At 34.0% G+C, this 17,318-nt stretch overlaps 1 protein-coding gene across 5 annotated transcripts in view; it reads right to left on the bottom strand.

Annotated features, from left to right (window-relative positions):
• Window positions 1-6,141: 6,141 nt before the first annotated feature.
• The window catches only part of CEP44 (centrosomal protein 44), a 12,814-nt gene continuing 1,637 nt past the window's right edge, over window positions 6,142-17,318 (bottom strand). Inside the window, exons 2-11 of one of the 5 annotated variants that reach the window (XM_030238806.2) lie at window positions 17,134-17,276; window positions 16,390-16,537; window positions 15,292-15,438; window positions 14,291-14,398; window positions 12,701-12,844; window positions 12,129-12,338; window positions 9,408-9,477; window positions 7,423-7,550; window positions 7,133-7,170; window positions 6,142-6,342 (exon numbers count right to left, since the gene is read on the bottom strand). In XM_030238806.2, the coding sequence (XP_030094666.1) occupies window positions 6,234-6,342; window positions 7,133-7,170; window positions 7,423-7,550; window positions 9,408-9,477; window positions 12,129-12,338; window positions 12,701-12,844; window positions 14,291-14,398; window positions 15,292-15,438; window positions 16,390-16,537; window positions 17,134-17,222 (1,191 nt within the window). In that variant the 5' untranslated portion in view covers window positions 17,223-17,276 and the 3' untranslated portion in view covers window positions 6,142-6,233. The other 4 variants (XM_030238807.2, XM_030238809.2, XM_030238810.2 and 1 more) reach the window with 4 other exon arrangements.

The raw sequence follows: 17,318 nt of genomic DNA, 5'->3' as shown, positions 1-17,318 counted from the left end.
GACATTTTAAAATTAGCTTCGTGCTAAAGTGTGCTACTGAGGTCAGTCAGCACAGGTCTCGAAGGTCTACTACCAAAAGCTCAAAAAACCTCCCTGACACCTGTGCAGTTTTAGATAACCTGTCAAATTTAGTTTTCACCTCTTATTTAAATAAAAATAAAAATCTGTGACTTGTACAAAATTCAAGGTACTGTCACATTCCACCTCCTTTTATTGATTAATTTATGAAATTATTTGCTAATGTTGCTGTCTATCCAGGTTCCAGTCAGGACAGGGTTAATTTTTTGCAGTAGCAGAGAGAGGGTGTGATTAGGACACAGAGGTTATTCTATATCACCTCACCTCATTCCTGAGGGCAGGGAAAGGGACACTCTTGTCCAGGAGTAGGAGTTCCTTCTAGGCTCAGTGAGTATTTTACATGGAATCACTCTCTCTTTTGAGCCCTTTGGTTATTAATCGTGTTGCTATTGCTGTTTTTCTGATCTCATTGTTGTTTCTAGTAAATTGTTCTTGTCCCAGTCATGATCTTTGCTTTTTTTGCCTCAAATTCTCAACTCCATCCCACCCAGCAGGAAAGGGGAGGGCAAAATGGGAAGAACGAGCAGCAGTGTGGTTTCGGAGTCTCAGTGGAGGCACTGAATTGGGGAATACCATACCTAAACCAGGACAGCCTTAATTGCTGCCCAGTGTAGGGCATGAAGAGCTGAGATAAAACAAATCTGTCCAGAGGAGGTTGGAAACAATTTTGATCTAAACATTTGTGTATTAGGTATGGAGCCACAGGTCCCAGGGTTGCTTGGTCTGTTCACATGGGTATGGTACCTAACCCTGTCGTATGCAGATGACCTCCATACTACAGTGCATTTTTCCTACTCATTTGAGCTGTTTTAATTTCAAATGGTTCTCGACATGAGGATACTTTTAATTAAATGCACCTCATTGGTATTTTGTGCTGCTTGGTTGTCACAACATTACATTCTGAAGGTAACTTTTAAAGCACGACTTATCCTGCTGATACCCAGTTTTGGATCATCCAGACCCTCTTCCTGCTTCCCTTGTAGATCCATTTCTATCTCCTCCAGAGGAATTTCCACAGACCTTACTTTAATAACCAGGAAAGTCCTCTGTATTCTGGGTTTTGATATTTCAAGGCTTCACCTCTATGAGGACTTCAGTTTACTGTTTACTCAAGACAACTTCTCTCCTGAAGCAAGAAGGGATTCACAGATAACTTATCTTTATGTCTTGCTAAGGTGAAACCACACCTGTACAGCAAAGCTCACAAACCTTACCAGAACACCTACAGATCATTGCTGCTGCTTGTACTAGAGCCATATTAACACATATTTATGTCAATCTTTAAAATGAGGGCAAAACCATCAGAAAACTCACTAAAAATCCAAACACTTGTCAAAGTCATTCCTGCAACAAAAATATTTCAAGTCAAGGCTGAAGCCTTTAAAACAACAATGAAATAACATTAATCTCAGTGCCTTCTCAATCACTAGAAAAATTACATTTTGTTCTTTCCAAGCTAAAGTAATGTAACTATTGTATCCCTCCCCTCAGTACATTTTATATCCAAGACAACTTATGGTCAGTGAATCAACACAGCCCAAGTCAGTTTTAAACAAAAATATTTACATTTTGAGTATGACATCCAACCACAAAATACTTAAAAGCAATATATTGTTTGCTGGTATATCTTCATGAAAAAGGCTATATAAAATAAAACGAATACAGAAATGTTCCAACAGCAATACAAGAAAAAACCTACAAAAAAAATTTGAGTCACTGATCTTAAATTGTTATATCTCAGCTTAAAATGGAACTTGATAAAGCATTCAGGCTAGTAATCTTCTACCATATCAGCACCTATTTTTCTGTAGTTGACACAAAAGCACAACTACTTGTACTGAAATTATCACAGCTGTCAACCACTTTAATAACTACAAGAAGCTGGACTTGAAGTTACCACTAATACATAAGCTCAAGTAAGTTCATGAACTTACCCTTAGTTCCTTCAATAGGTTCCAATGGGATGGTTTCAATTACAAGGAAAAAACAGACTACATTTTCTTCCATTGGCTTTTTTCCTAAGTAATTCTCAAAGTGGGCAAAAACAATGAACCAAACCACATCATACTCGAGAGAAAAACAAGGGGAATCTCTTCATTTTGCAGTCAGAGCAAGCAGGCAAAGAAATCACTATCAGTGTCTTATGCAATAATACAGGGACACAATCTATGCAATGCCAGACCACTAGTCAGGAAAGGCATAGTGCATTCTACTTGATCACCTATGGAGCAAATGAACACACACTGCTAGAAATTAATGAGAAGTCTTCCTGCATATTGAAATTTGCTTATATTGATAGCAATGAAATGCTTCAAAATCCATGAACTATATTGCCTAGTTTATCACTACAGTTAAACAAAGGTTGTAAAGAGAATATGCTTCTTATTTTTATAATACAGTGATTGCCTACGTGAAATATTTTAAATGTGTTACATATTCATACATATTTATTACACAACACAAAAGATTACAAAGAATATTCCCCAAGGATTGGGTCTGCATTTGCCTGTATATTTTATGGTCATTTTACACAGCAAAGAACAGGTTGAGTTTTTAAGGTATTTTTGAACATATGAAAAATATGCCTCTAAATCCAAGAGAACAGGCCAAGGAAAAAAAAGGAACAAAAACCAAAAATGCACATGTAATAAACAGAACTATTTCAGCTCCTGAGAACTGACCCAATTCCAAATTGCAGGTTTAGATTTCCTTTAATCCTGTTTTCCATGTTTTCTCAGACACATGTTTGCCCTTTCATTCAATCAATTCAAAAATACACTAAACAAGCTTTCATGAATATGCACACTGGGAGTTTGCATAGGAACTTCTTCACTTCTAGCACTCTGCAGACTCAGAGAAAGGTATCTTTCAGCAATAAAACACCAACTTGATCCATTTTCTCTCCTCTTGCACAGTTACTTGTTGACAGCATAGCAGGCTACTCCAACTGAAAGTTCAGGCACAAACATTTGGATGCAATGTTTTAACCTGATCACAGAGCTAATGTGAATGAGGAAAAAACCCCAAAAAACAAGACCACCCAAAAAATACAACTAATATCCCTCACTATTTATTTTCAGAAGGGTATATTTAAGTCACATCAGTTACAAAACACAGTTGATAACACAGACAGATGGGAATGATCAGCATTGGGAGGAAATCCCTTAAGCTGCCAAAAACTTCAGCTTTGTGAAACTATTCTCAGCATTCGTGGAAAGTATTCAAGGCTCTCTAACTCTTAATCCCAGCTCATATTTCAACATGCACTCAATGCAGTGCAGCAACACCAGGTAAGAGAACAGACACGCAAGTGTGAAAGTTTATGAAGACCTATCAGTATGTTTTAGAAATAGAATTTCACCTTTGATTAAAACACCCTGAGGCATAATATTCTTTGACATTGCTTATGCTAAAAATTTATCATTATAAACCTAACAATGGAAAAATTATATTTCTCTTGATTTTGAGTCTATTATCAAGTGATTTTGATTTATAGCATAAGTTTTCTTTAAAATAACTGCATAGGGAAAAGGGAGAGGAAAACCAACACACAATGCTCCATTAGAACATCAGTGCTCCACACTACCGCTAATTGTTGTGAACCTGTAACTAATGCAGTTTGCTCCTAGAGAGTAAAAAGCTTCACCTCTTCCAAATCAAGCATCTGCTCTAGATTGTCTAAACAGAATGAGTTTTGCAATGACTGATACAGCATTTTTCTATCAGATAAGGTCACATTGCCTAAACACAAATACTAACTTTACTACTTCTCATTAAATAAGCCATAGGATGCTCAGGGGAAGGAATATCACAGTTTTGGAAACACTTCTTTTCCTCATTTGGATCACTCAAGTTAAAAGTGTTTTAACCACTATCCTTGTATTGACTGTTCATCTGGCACAAGTGACAAGAGTGCATCATCCCCAGTATCTCCTACAAAGTCCACCACAAAGATCTCTAACACACAGAAATCTGCCTACAGATGAAAGAAGCAAAATACTATCATTAAACCATTTTTGCAAATATAATACTTTTCCTGAGGAAGCATAATTTGCTGTCTGAGGATTATAAATTATTTTCACCACACAGAGTTAAAAAAGACCCTAAAAAAATAAATAAATGGAAACTACATATGGCATGAAGTGTTTGAAAAGATAACTGTAAATAATTAACAAATAAATAATTTTAAAGTAGAATATATTACGACTGCAACTGTTTGCAATGATGCTAACATGTCAAAACTAGTAGTTGATAGAAAAAGGCTATTTCAAGCCCTGTTCACTAGTGACTGGTAAAGATTTTTAAGCATCAGTAATACAAAGTAACTAAATAATTTCCACAATCAGTAGCTTCTAATATACATTGATCATCTTACTTTCCCCTTTCTCCAGAAAAATTAACCTTTGCAAGACCATAATGCACTGCTCAAACTTCAGCTTGTCCGCATCCTTGATTTTAGCTTTTCAGTACTATATATGTTGCTGGAAGAAGTAAATAATTGAACAACTTGGGATTTTCAATTTTACAGCACTAAATAGAGATGATATTGAATTGCACACACAGAGAAAGAACTTTTTCTAACACTTGTTGCATTCCCCAGATGCATTCAATGATAAGTCTCTGTAATTTGAATCAAGTATATTAAGACTTCTCATTTTTGCCATGACTTCAATAAACTGCCATTCCTCTCTTTCCTGCCACAAACTTAAACAAATATCACAGAAAATATATATCTTACTGAACATAAAAGCATCTCTGACTTCAAGGCAAAGAGGAAAAATAGGAGAGAGATAATTCAAAATATTTGATCATAGCAACTTAAAGCAGACAGAAACATTAATTTTTACTTCTTTGATGACTTTATAAAGATTTCCACAAGATGGTGCTGTAGTCATATTTTAAGACATTAATTGTTCTTACATTTAGAAGGAAACCTCATTTCATTTCACTGTTAGAATAATGAACAGTGATTTGCAAGGCCTATTTTCAATTAAAGAGCAAAACACATTCCTATGATCCAATCTTTATAGGTTCTTTTAAACAACTGAAAAATTAAAGAAGTCACAGAAGTCTAAAAAACCCAGAACTAGTTTATATAACATAACAGATCACCATAAGCTCTTCTGTTTCTGTGTAAAATAAAGTTAATTTATATACAATAGGGTTATAGAAAAAAAATCATAATTATTGTTAAAACATAGAAATCACTTTTTAGAGCATGTTAAACAGCTGGTTTTGCCTTCATCTGCAAACTCAGCTCCCCCAAAAAATTCTAACTGGTCTGTAATAATAAACTCCAAAAATCTTTTAAAGTGAAGTATTAAAACAGAAAGGAATCTTGATATGATAGGCTACCAATTTCCAAAAAGTAATAAACAATTAAATTAATCTAATCAAGCCTCACACATCTTTGATTTGATCATATGTTTATGGAAGTCTTACATCTACTTATGTAAGAAATCTTAATATGGCTTCAAATAATGAAAATGTTGTGTTTCTTTGTATACTGACTGGTCTCCATCTGTGCTGCTGGTCTTAAAATGTGTTGGGTAAGAGCACTAAAACACTCAACACATCTCTTGCAGTCAAAGTCTGTGGACTGACTTGCACATTTTTGTGTTTAGGATCAAACTGACCCCCACTTTGTCAGTGTTAATGGAAGCCATAAAGTGTTGGTGCTCTCCAGCTCAGCATGAAAACTTACATTTAAAAATAAAAAAAAAAAAGAAACAGCAAAAAAAGGTACATATTTGAAACAGTGTATGTAAGTTTTTTATTAAGACTTATTCAAGAGTACAGATGGTAAGATGGTATGTAAGAATGCCTCTTGGGTGCAATATGCAAGTTCCAGCTGGAATGTTTCCAACAGGATGTAAACCACAGTCCTCAAGCCCACACTTTAAAAAACATATTACTTAGCACACTGCTAACAAATGTCAACACAAGAATACACTGCTGTAATGACTTCAATTTACAAAAGTGCAAGGAGAGGGAAAGAAGTTATTTGAACAGTCTTTAAAATCAAAAATTGTGGTTGTGGGGAGGGAAATCAATACACAGATGCATGAGCAAAATATTTATTCAAAGCAATAAAAGCACTGGTGATCATTACAAATTTGATATATTAAAAATTTAACGCTGTACAAACATACAAATTATTTCTGGTATCCGTAAGTCTGCAGAGACCAGGTCTGAAGACCTGTGCTTGCAGGTATTGCCAGAGGTGGGCTTGGTGTTTTGAACAATTTGAAGGTTTCTTCAATTCTGAAAAAAAAATTTAGTTTACATACACTTAATAAAATAGGGTACAAAATAACTGACTTGCTAACTTCCTAATTATCCAAAATACTAATAAGCAGCATGACCCCATACATTTTCTCTCATCCTTCCCTTTTCCCCCGCAGTTGGTTTCTATTTTAAATGCCTACCATATATCAATAAACCTCAAGTACACAAAAAAAAAAGTAACCCACACAATAAAATTAAAATTACAGAAAAGGCTAAATAAAGCTTTTTATAGGCCACACACTTACAGAAGAGAAACCTCTTGCTAGAGAAACATGGTAAAGCAACACATTTCTCTTCCAAGCATAATAAAAATATAACAAAAATTTTATTCTAGATCTCAGAATTAATATCAAATACATCTTAATATAGTTATTACAATGCCTAGGCTGAAATGAGTTTTACTTTTCCTTTAATAATAAAAAAGTTAAGATAACAGGTATTTTTCAGGAAGAAAAATTGCAAGCACCAGGGAATTTCAATCAGGAAATAAATAATATTCCTATTTCTTATCAACCAAATTCTAAAGCACTCTTAGTTAATACTACTAAGAGTGCTTTCTACTGCTTTTTAGAAACCAAAACAGTGACTCATCCCACAAATACAAAACTGTAAGTGGATTTATTATCCAGTAGAGCCATAAGGAAATGCCACACCTGATGTACAGACCTTTGAGGTTTGGAACACATATGTACATTCTCTGTGTGCCTTAGTCCAGCACAACTCCCTCCTGGGAAATAAATTCCTGCTGCCCTTTCCTATTACTTACATTTTACTTATCTTTTCCATTCTTTGTCTTATTGTCTCCTACAATTTAAAAGCAACATAGTTAGTGAACTCTTCAAAGCTTACATTCCTCAGATGGACTTTTAATTTAAATTCAGAGAAAATGTGACTTTAAGCACTGTTTACATATGAAAAGTATTTTTATGAGACAGACCTAGATGTAGTTTTGCATAGTTTCCTTGTTTTTCTATCAGTATATACAACTAAAACCAATGCTTACTTGTTCTCTTGACCTCAAAGGAAATCAACTGAGCATTCACCAGCTTTACTTACCTTTGAAATGTCTGACAGATCATGAGAATTAATGGTCATGTCTTTGGGAGACTGGTCTGTGGATAACAGTGAACTGCATCCAGACAACTGAAGATGACTCTCTGGCATATCCTCATTCCTCTCTGCATCTATAGAGAAACGCTCAGTTTTACGTCACCTTTGCCTTTTTGCTCTCTTTTGCAAGGTCAGCTATCAAATAACGTGATTTACAGTAGGCAATAACAGAAGAGAATGCATTGTTTAGAGAGGGGAAGGAAAAAGCTACTATGAGAGTCCAAAACAGGTTTCTCAGTTTTTTAAAACAAGTGCAATATGACACTATGTATAATATATATAAAATACAAAAAGCAAATTCTAAAGATTACTAAGATTATTTTCTCCTGATTAGAGTAAAACCAAAGCTTATGAACAGAGCCAAACATTTAATAGTAATTTCATATATTTTACATTATTTTTATTGTAAACTGCCTGCTCAAACATGTCTATAATTTGTGCTAAGTAACCTGCCTTATAAGTAGCAGAATTTTTGTCTTCTTTTTTCTTTTCCTTTTTCATTTGGAAGCTGTGATATTCTTTGTAATTTTACATTACTATTGTCAGGGAAGAGAATTTAGTATCTTGAAAAAACACATGTTCCCATACCCATTTTTAATAAAGTCACCATCTATACATCATACCTTTGGAACAAACACAGCTACACTATTTTGTATCTAAAATTCATAGTAAACTGTCTTTTAATAAAAATTTTTTATTTGGTACAGCTGTGATTTCTGAAGAGTACTACAACCAAAAAGAGCCAGAAAGGATCCCAAGTACTACACTCTCAGATAAAAGAGTTAAGACTGTCCTCATAACTTTTATGCTTAAAATTTCCTGAATTTTAGAAAAACAGGAATAACAAATTCAGAATCTGGGGAGTTTGAAAATTCTCTTTCAAAAACCCATCTGCCTGTTTACTTTCTACAAAGTCCTCCAGTGTCAGTAAGACACCACTAAACTTATCACAGGAAGTAAACATGTTGGAAGTTTTCTGAGTCCTGTAAAATGAAGGTCCCATTTCTGAGACTCCATGATAAAAACAAGCTTCAACATAACCAAGAACTGCCTTCCTAATTTCCATGGAAACTGGATTACTGAGACTCCTTTTTATTTACAATTCAAAAGCCCAACACTGGACAAAAAAGCCTTATATGTGACAATGGAAAATAGAATATCCTCCTTACCACTGGTGGTAGGAATGCCACAGCTGCCACAAGGGAAACAGGCCAAATCAAGGAAGAGAACAGAGGGAGCTAATAGAGCTAAAGGCTAAAGAGCTACCATTGAGGAAGACAGAAGAATTACTCATGGCCTGAGCAGTGCTTTTAACTTCTTTCCCACTAAGTCTGCTTTGTTTTCTTGTAGGTTATCAAAATTAAACGGAAGTTGGAAACAGAAAAAAAAGATTTTGACTTTCTCTTCAAAACAAAAAAGTTTATCAAAAATGCCAGTCAGACAGCTGCTAACTGCTTCAGAGATGAAATACAGAAAACATTTAGTAGTGAGTTGAAAACCAACAAAGATTATGAATCATGACTTGTCTGAGCCCCATTAAAGAAGAAAACAGCAACCTAAAAGTTATTAGTGGCAGCAAAAATAACTCCATTTGTGCTTGAGAACAGCACTTTTTTAGAACATGATGATAACTGCTTTGAAATCCAAATGACAGTATTATTATTAACAGCTTTAGTACAGAACCTTAATTTGCATCTTTGATATTTTTAGTAGCTATTTTAAACTATTACTTACTATGCAATAGCAACTAAATCATCTAAAGAATAAGTTAGAAACATGAAATGATGAGGAGGTAAACTTCTAATCTGCAGGATGGTTTTAAATTCAGAGGTCACTAAATTGTAGTTACCTACTTATATTATTTTAGTCAAGGTCAGCAAGAAATGTTTAGCATATTCACATTAATTAAAAGGAAAATCATTCATACTCACCAAGGGAAACTGGAATGCTACTAGAAGTTCTTTTTTGATTTATATTGCTGAAGTCTTTAGGAAAGTCTCTCTGAAATACAAGTTTACTACATTTTAGCCAAACACCTTGTTTAAATCATCTTCTGACTGAACAAAACTACATTTAAGTACCAGGTATGTGTGTACTTGCTTGCTACGCCATGCAGATGTGTCGGCACTGCACAAATATCTTCACAAGACTAAAAAAATTCAACATTTCCATAAATGCACTTCATCAATTTGACAGGTCTTTTTAAAATATCAATATTGCTGTTCATGATGAGGTCAAAATACAGTGCATATACTTATGAGTAGATTGGACAATCAGAATAATCTTAGCCTGTACTAATAATTTCATCTCAACATTGGTTGTCATTAGCTTAAAGTGCCTTCTTCTACTGCTGGTTGATATTCAAAAATATCCTAAAAAAATAGCCTATAGATTAACTGAAATTCATTGCACCTAAATGCTTAGAACCCAGAAGGCTATTTTAAGCTGGTTTCCCAGGCTCCTAAATGAGAGAGGGCTCTTTTAAGAAACATTCTCAGTTTAATTCAATGTAACTTTAAAAAGGTTGTTCATAAGCAAGGAAACAATAGTATTTTTGAGTTCAACTTTCTAAATTCAAAGTAAAAAAATGAAACACTCAAACAACATCTAGATTTTTTTTTTACCAATGAGTAAACATTATGATTTGATATCTCAGCCTTTAAAATATGTCACTTTATATACTGGAGTAAGTACATCAGCTAACAGGAGAATACTACACCCAAATAAATTAATGAAGGAGAAATAGTAGGTATTGTATGGGAAAACACTGGAAAAAAACCTGTAATAATGTCTATCTCTTAAAAAACACAAAAACAGAATCTGCAGAGACTTCATCTGTTCAATTCCTTTCATTGAAATGGACTTGGTAGCTTTCAGACTTTCCCAGAACTTAAATGCACAGCTGCTGCTACTTTGGCAACAGCAAAAGACAGAGCCTGCTATGTTGGCTAGATGCCAAAAATTCTCTGTAAAGTGCAAGAGTAGGAGAGGAGTAATTCTGAATTGTTTCTGTATGTGTGAAGCACAACTTGGATGTAATTTCATCAAACAAAAAAGCAGCAATTCTGTGGCCCAAAGGATTATTTCTTAGCAGTTTTTAAATGTCTACTGCAAAACAGTTAGCTTTGAAGACTATGCATAGATATATATACATATATATAGTCTTATATTTTTGTATATAGAATGCCATACAGAAATTATAACTGAACTTGTTTCTGCAGGTGAATTCTTTCAGTAACATGCAGTACAGAAATATAATTATCACTGGAAATCTGAGTACTTTTTGAGAGTATTTTCCAAATGCTATTCCAACCATATGAACAACTGCAATAAACATGTTAGTGAAGCAGTAATAAACCAAATTTACAAAAACAAAAGAACAAGTCTAGTCTGAAATGAGCTTTCCCACGTGCTACAGTAATTTCTTGAAAATAATACATTTGAAACAGGAGAAAAAGTGTCTGTGGCTGTACATCTGAAGGTCTCTTGAGACTGCTGCCAGAAAAAAAAAAATTATCATTGGTGGCATTACTTGGACAGATGTCTATTGATCCACAGGAATCTGATTTCAGATGGTAAAATCACATGAGCTACTATTGACCTAAAACTTTTTTTTTCCAAGTGATTGAGAATATCTATCCTTACTAACTGAGCTACAGCTTTTAGAAATAACATACTGATCAGTCTGAACACCTGTCTATTTCAAGACTTTGCATAACCACCATACTTGCAAGGCACACAGTAAAACATGTCTTGTATACTAGTATCAGCAACATTTTCAAATTTGTGGGGTCAGCAAAATGCACAGAGCTCCTGGTTGTGAATAAATTCAACAGTTTAACAGCTGCAAAGAAAAATACAACACCAATCAACTATTTTCCACAAGGATTTTCAACTTCTGGAAAGCATCTGACAGTGTCTGAAGGATACACGAGATGCATGAGAGAACAAAATTTTTGGATTACATTATTGATTTAACAAAGCGATGTTATGGTTCACTGCAACTCAAAATATTTACATGTGTGCATATATCAAAGTACATAATGTGCACACAAGGACCTTTCAACAGCATGAAAAATAACCCAGTCTTAATGCAACAGGAGCCTTTATTTGCTATGCCAAATGTAGCCACATCACAACTGTAGTCCTTTCACACATTCAAAAATGCAATGAACATCACTGACAAAAAATAGGAAGTGGGGGAAGAGAGTGGGAATAGGAGAAAAAACCCCATTGATTAGACCAGATATTTCAAGGACCCATAAATTACACATATGACTAAAATAAGAAATAACTTTTTGATTAACCCTGTATTTTCCACTGCGCATGCCATCCATTTTTGTCACCATCTGTTGTAGAGAATGACGACTCTATATTCAAACACTTTCTTCTGTAACTTTAGTAGTAAATAAAATGACACTGAATCATTACTAATGAGAACAGATGGCGAGCTTTGGTTCATAGAGTCTCGGAGAATAGAATTTAACAGTTAAGGAAAAAAACCCATCAACTTCATAAACAGCACTTGCATTCAGACTGTACCTTTAAAACCAGTGACAAAAACACATCAGGAGGCAGGGAGGGCAGAAACAGACCAACAAGATTATGTTTGGGCAATTTTTGTTATAGAATTAAAAGAGAACTTAACACACCTTTCTGGATTGTAACAACAATTCTGTTTCGAGAAGTAAAACTCGATTCAGTAAGTTATTCCAGTCCTTCTCATCTATGATCACCTTTCCTTGCAGTTTCTCCTCTAAAACTTGTAGCTTATCTTCCATCCAATCTAGCTTATGAAGCTTTTCCTGGAAATCTGAAAGCTGATTCTTTAAAAACTCAATTTGTGAATTTTCTTCTATGACCTGAAAATACCGATAAGAACACATCCTCAAATTTCAAAACAGAAACAATTCATTGCTTGATCAAATGGATTAGGTACAAATCTTCAAGTTCAGTAACCACATCCTGCTACATTAGAAAATTACTTTTCTTCCAGAATTATCAAAATATACCTACTCAGGGAACACATCTTCGAAAAGAAGCTGTTGACAGAACTGTGTCTTGAGAGACAGTACAATTTAACTGACTTTTCCTTCTTCCAATTTTTCCAATACATTTATTAAATATCCACTGCATGCTCCTGAAGTATAGATATAATGTAAAAACTTTTATCCCTTTAGACAAATCCCGTAATAAAAAGACATCTTAAAATAGAAGTTCTTACTTGTTCACATTTAACTTCCACAATATCATAATCTGGGCACAATTCTTCCTCAGTCCCTCCCTGTTCTGGAAGGGGTAGTGGACAAAGATCACCTCTAACTTCATTTCCCGAGTGCCGTTCGACTAGAGGCTTCTTTTGAGTATGCTAAAAAACAAACAAACAAACCCAACTAACTGCTGGTGTTATTCATAACAAGAATATTTCAATTCATTAGTCAAGTAGTAACACATAAGACCTATTATTTCAAAATTTACTTAAATCTAACTGGTTACAAAATACAGAAAGCAAGAGCAGGCAGTTTAATTTTTTTAAAAAATCATACAGACTTGAAAGTGCTGTAAAACAAACATGCATTGTATTTTACCACATATACCGTGTACCTTGTTTCCTTTCCATAAACAGTAATGAAGACATAAATGTCCTCTCTTAATTTAAAGGTTGTTAGATTTCTAAGTGTGGACTGGAAAATATGTTATTATCTACAGTGAAAATCATATGTATAGACAGTTTCAACACCAAAACCATGACTAAAACATTAGGAACAAAAAAGGCTTAACTAGGAAGATTAGAATTCTTCCTTTTTCTTGACAACTGTCAGCAAAATAGCTCTGTGAGATATACATTAGTTTCCTTTGAAGGCTTTCCTTAGAGAAAACAAAGGAAAAATTTTGCAATTCCTTCAAGGTGGATTAAATCTTATGATACTATCACAAAATGAAATACTTAAAGATTAAGAATGCACAATTACTAGTTCTGTGCAGCATCTTAACTAAAACATTGAGGAATCTGTACATGTTAAGCTGAAACTCTCCTCTACTATAGAATTCGTAAAACACATGTATCTATCCCATTCAGTGCTACTATTAAACAACTAGAAGAGAGAGAGAAGCCATTCCAAATACTTTCCTCAAAGTTTTTCTTGATAAAAGCAGTATTTTCCTTACAAGTAGAAACCACCAGCTATTAACAGGCAGTCATATTCCTAAAAGTTTTCTATAATTTTATTTTGTACCCTTTTAGCAGATAATATCAGGAAAGCTGCCTCCTTCACATGTCGAGTGTGGCATAATGTATAGACATTCTTACTTGATGCATAATCATTTCACCTTTGTAAAACCAAAGCCAAAAGGAATGCTACATTATGAAAACTTGCTGAACAGATTCAGAGAAAACACCAAACAGTGTTTTGAAAGCTGTGTTGAAAACACATGCAAGGCCAAGCACACTTCACTCTTCAAACACCATACAGCTTCTTTGTCCCATTGTATCTTTTTCCATTGAAAAAATACATCTTTGTCCCATTCCATCTTTTTCCCTTACACTTGATATAATTCAAATATAGCACAAACAACACTAGGTCATTACCAGCAAGACTTTGAGATCAACTATTCAAGAGAGGCAACATCCTCTGAATTTCAGTTATTAGTTCAGCCAACCACACTTTGGAGTAAAACAAACAAAAAACCACCAGCCCACATGAAAACTGGTTTGATTAAATATTAAAACCAAAACAAAAGCAAAAAATTCCAGCAAGAGCCTGACTTACAACAAACAAGATTAACCTTTAGACATAAAAAATTATTTTCATACCTGCTTGGAATTCACAGCACCACGACTTGGATCAGCAACACCTTTACCACAATTTGACCATACTTCATTTTTAAGAGGTCTGATTTTTTTTCTTGTTTGGGATTTAACCTCCAAAGTGAACAGAAGAAAACACAGGAAAATTTTCAGAATTCCACACCCCACTTTAACACCATTACTGACTGACAGGAATATTTCACGGCAGCCCCCCACAACCCATTTAAACCACTGTAGTACAATAATGTCTAAAAAAAAGACCCAAATTTATAGAGAACACGGATCCAGAAGTAAATGCCATACTTTTACACTCATTAATACCTAGGCTAGGTGGCATCAATAGATGTTTTTCTTTCAACTCTGGTGCAAGTTGTCTTGCATCTGGTGCAAGACAACTTGCACCAGAGTTGAAAGAAAAACAAATACAAAAAATGTAGTTATGTCTTCAAAACTGACAAACTAAGTACGCAGAAGTTCTGAAGACTAGTTAAATACTCAAAGGAAACAAAATACTGTGAAATATAAAGACTGGAAATTCCTTTCATTAAAGCAGAGACCAATATATCACACACACTGATAAAAAATAATGCCATTACAAGTATCACTGATGAAATAATCAGATTTGAGAAACAAATACAAGTGTCATTTTTGAATTGTTAAAGAAATTCAACATGAGAGATGATTTCATTTTGCCTTTAAATTTATCTGAGAAGTTTATTAATACACATGTTCACTGTATCAAGAAGTGTAAAAGAAAATATATAATCTACTGTAAAAACAACAATTAGATTTATCTTCATTCTAATTTTTTTATGCTACAAAGTATTGGCAGCTTCATGTCTTGAATGAAAGCATTCAAGCATCTTACAATGAGACTTCATCCTAACTTTCCATTATTTGGTCCATGAGCAATGCTGCATCTTCAAACAGAAGCTGAAGACCAATTTATCTGCAACATCAAACATGTCAAAAGAAACTTATAAAAAAGGCCACCATTTCATCAGTACCTTACTAGAGTTACTCAACTCCTTATGTTTCTTCACCACACAGTTGATAACATCACAAACAATTTGCATTTTCCTTTCCGCAAAGCCAACCTGAAGAAACTGCTCTTTTGTTAAAATCGGTTTATACTGAAATTGATCTCGAAGAAACTGCAACAAAATAAGAGTTTACTTCACTTTCAAACTCATCTCACAATTTGCTGCAGGAATGGCATCTCCATATTCTTATTTTACTACAGTCTTGTCTTTCATTCTGCACTTCAGCAGTTCAGCCTTTTCTCATTCAATTATTTTTATATAAATCAATAAATATATAGCTGTTTCTTTTAACTAGGTCTTAAAAATATCTCCTCTTTCATTCACATCACTCTTGTAAACTTCAACTCACAGTCTTAAGATTCAAGAAATAACCAACTATACAAATTAATACTAAAAAAACTTAAAACTAAGAGCTTTTAAAGTGAATTTACAGTAAAAAGTTATATTAATCCCAGAAAATACATGAGAGGGCTACTTAAGGCTCCCAAAGAAGTCTTTCCTCTCAGATGAAAAACTAGCCTGAATAAGCCACTATTATTCAATTCATCAATCCACCTTTCATAAAAACGTGTTTTTGTATATTTTAAGGATAGTTCAAAGTTATTTTCAATCAGTTAAGAATTTGATTCTGATTTATAAAAGGTTAACATTAACTTTATGTATTAAAATGGCATAGTGTTTCAAAATAGCTGTATTTTTAAACTGTGCTTATAATTTTTTGAGTTCCTTGTGATTTTTTTTTTTTGGTGGTTAAGATTTTTGCCAAGGTCACTTCTATAAATCTTTTTGTCCAATAAAAATTTCTGTGTTCTTCAAAACTAATATCTAACAATATTACCATTTCTGCAAATGTCTCAAAACTGAGATTTGGCTACAACCACCCACCCTTATTTTCATTAAAATCTAACAGTGACTTACTACTCATCTTAAATCCCAACAGAACTAAAATTCATGTTTGTTTCCAAAAGCTTTCACTTTGTAGTAAAGCTCATAGTAAATGTTTAATTTCTGTGAAGTTGTACACAAACCCCTGTTTCTTTAGCAAAGAACAAGAAGGGATACCTTATAAACAGCTTCAATAAAACGCAAGTCGCTCTTGGCTGTCAGTTCCACCTCACACTTAACCAAAAGCTCTGCTATACAAGTTGAAAAAGATGTAAAACAATAGCTGATGATGGGTAAAAACGCAGCTGGATCACCCTTTACTAACCTATAAAGAAACAACAGTATTTTACACAGCAGAAGGTAACAAAAGTTTTTCATTACATTAATTCCAACATTTAACTTGAAAGAAATAAATGCACAGCAGGTTCTATCTAAATATCTTTCATTCTAAGGTTTCATTGTCCAGGCATCTCTCATTCAGTCATCTTTGCTTTTATCTGTAAAATGGTAAAAAAAAATGTTTTTGAGATCAACATAGAATTTAAACACTGTCAAGTCTAAAGCCCACCAGCATTTCCAGCTCAACATTCAGACAATTTTTTTGTTTCTAATCTTTACAGGATGAAATTTCCTGAAGGAAGTTTTGCAAGCACTTCAGAAGAATCCGAAAGGTGAGATTAACTAAAATAAAGACAAGAAGGGCAGAAGAGGAGCAAGGCAGTAATACAGCCCAGGATTGCTCCAAGGATTGCTTAGAAGAGCAAAACTGCACACTTTTATATTCCAGTTCACACAGACCACACCCCCAGTTCCCAGTTATATTCTGCTTATCACTGGGTGCAATGCTAATCCTTATACATATCTTGTTAACACATCTTGCTGTCATCATGTATTAGCATAAGTTTGCACACTGCCACTTACACTGTATAATCCACATCTCGTGGATAATTTAACAAGCGAAGTCCTTGTTCTATTTTTCTTAAACTTCCATTTAGGTCTCCTGTTGCCATTATTCCAAACACTATTCTTCTTTCAGATTATGAAATAAACATAAAAAAGTGTGTCTGTTAAAAAGAATTATGTACACAAAAATTACAAAAAGCAAT

Source organism: Serinus canaria, chromosome 4 (genome assembly GCF_022539315.1).
Source record: "Serinus canaria isolate serCan28SL12 chromosome 4, serCan2020, whole genome shotgun sequence".
Classification (NCBI taxonomy): domain Eukaryota; kingdom Metazoa; phylum Chordata; class Aves; order Passeriformes; family Fringillidae; genus Serinus; species Serinus canaria.
The sequence above is the reverse complement of the archived record's forward strand: the minus strand, read 5'-3'. Positions and strand labels throughout refer to the sequence as shown.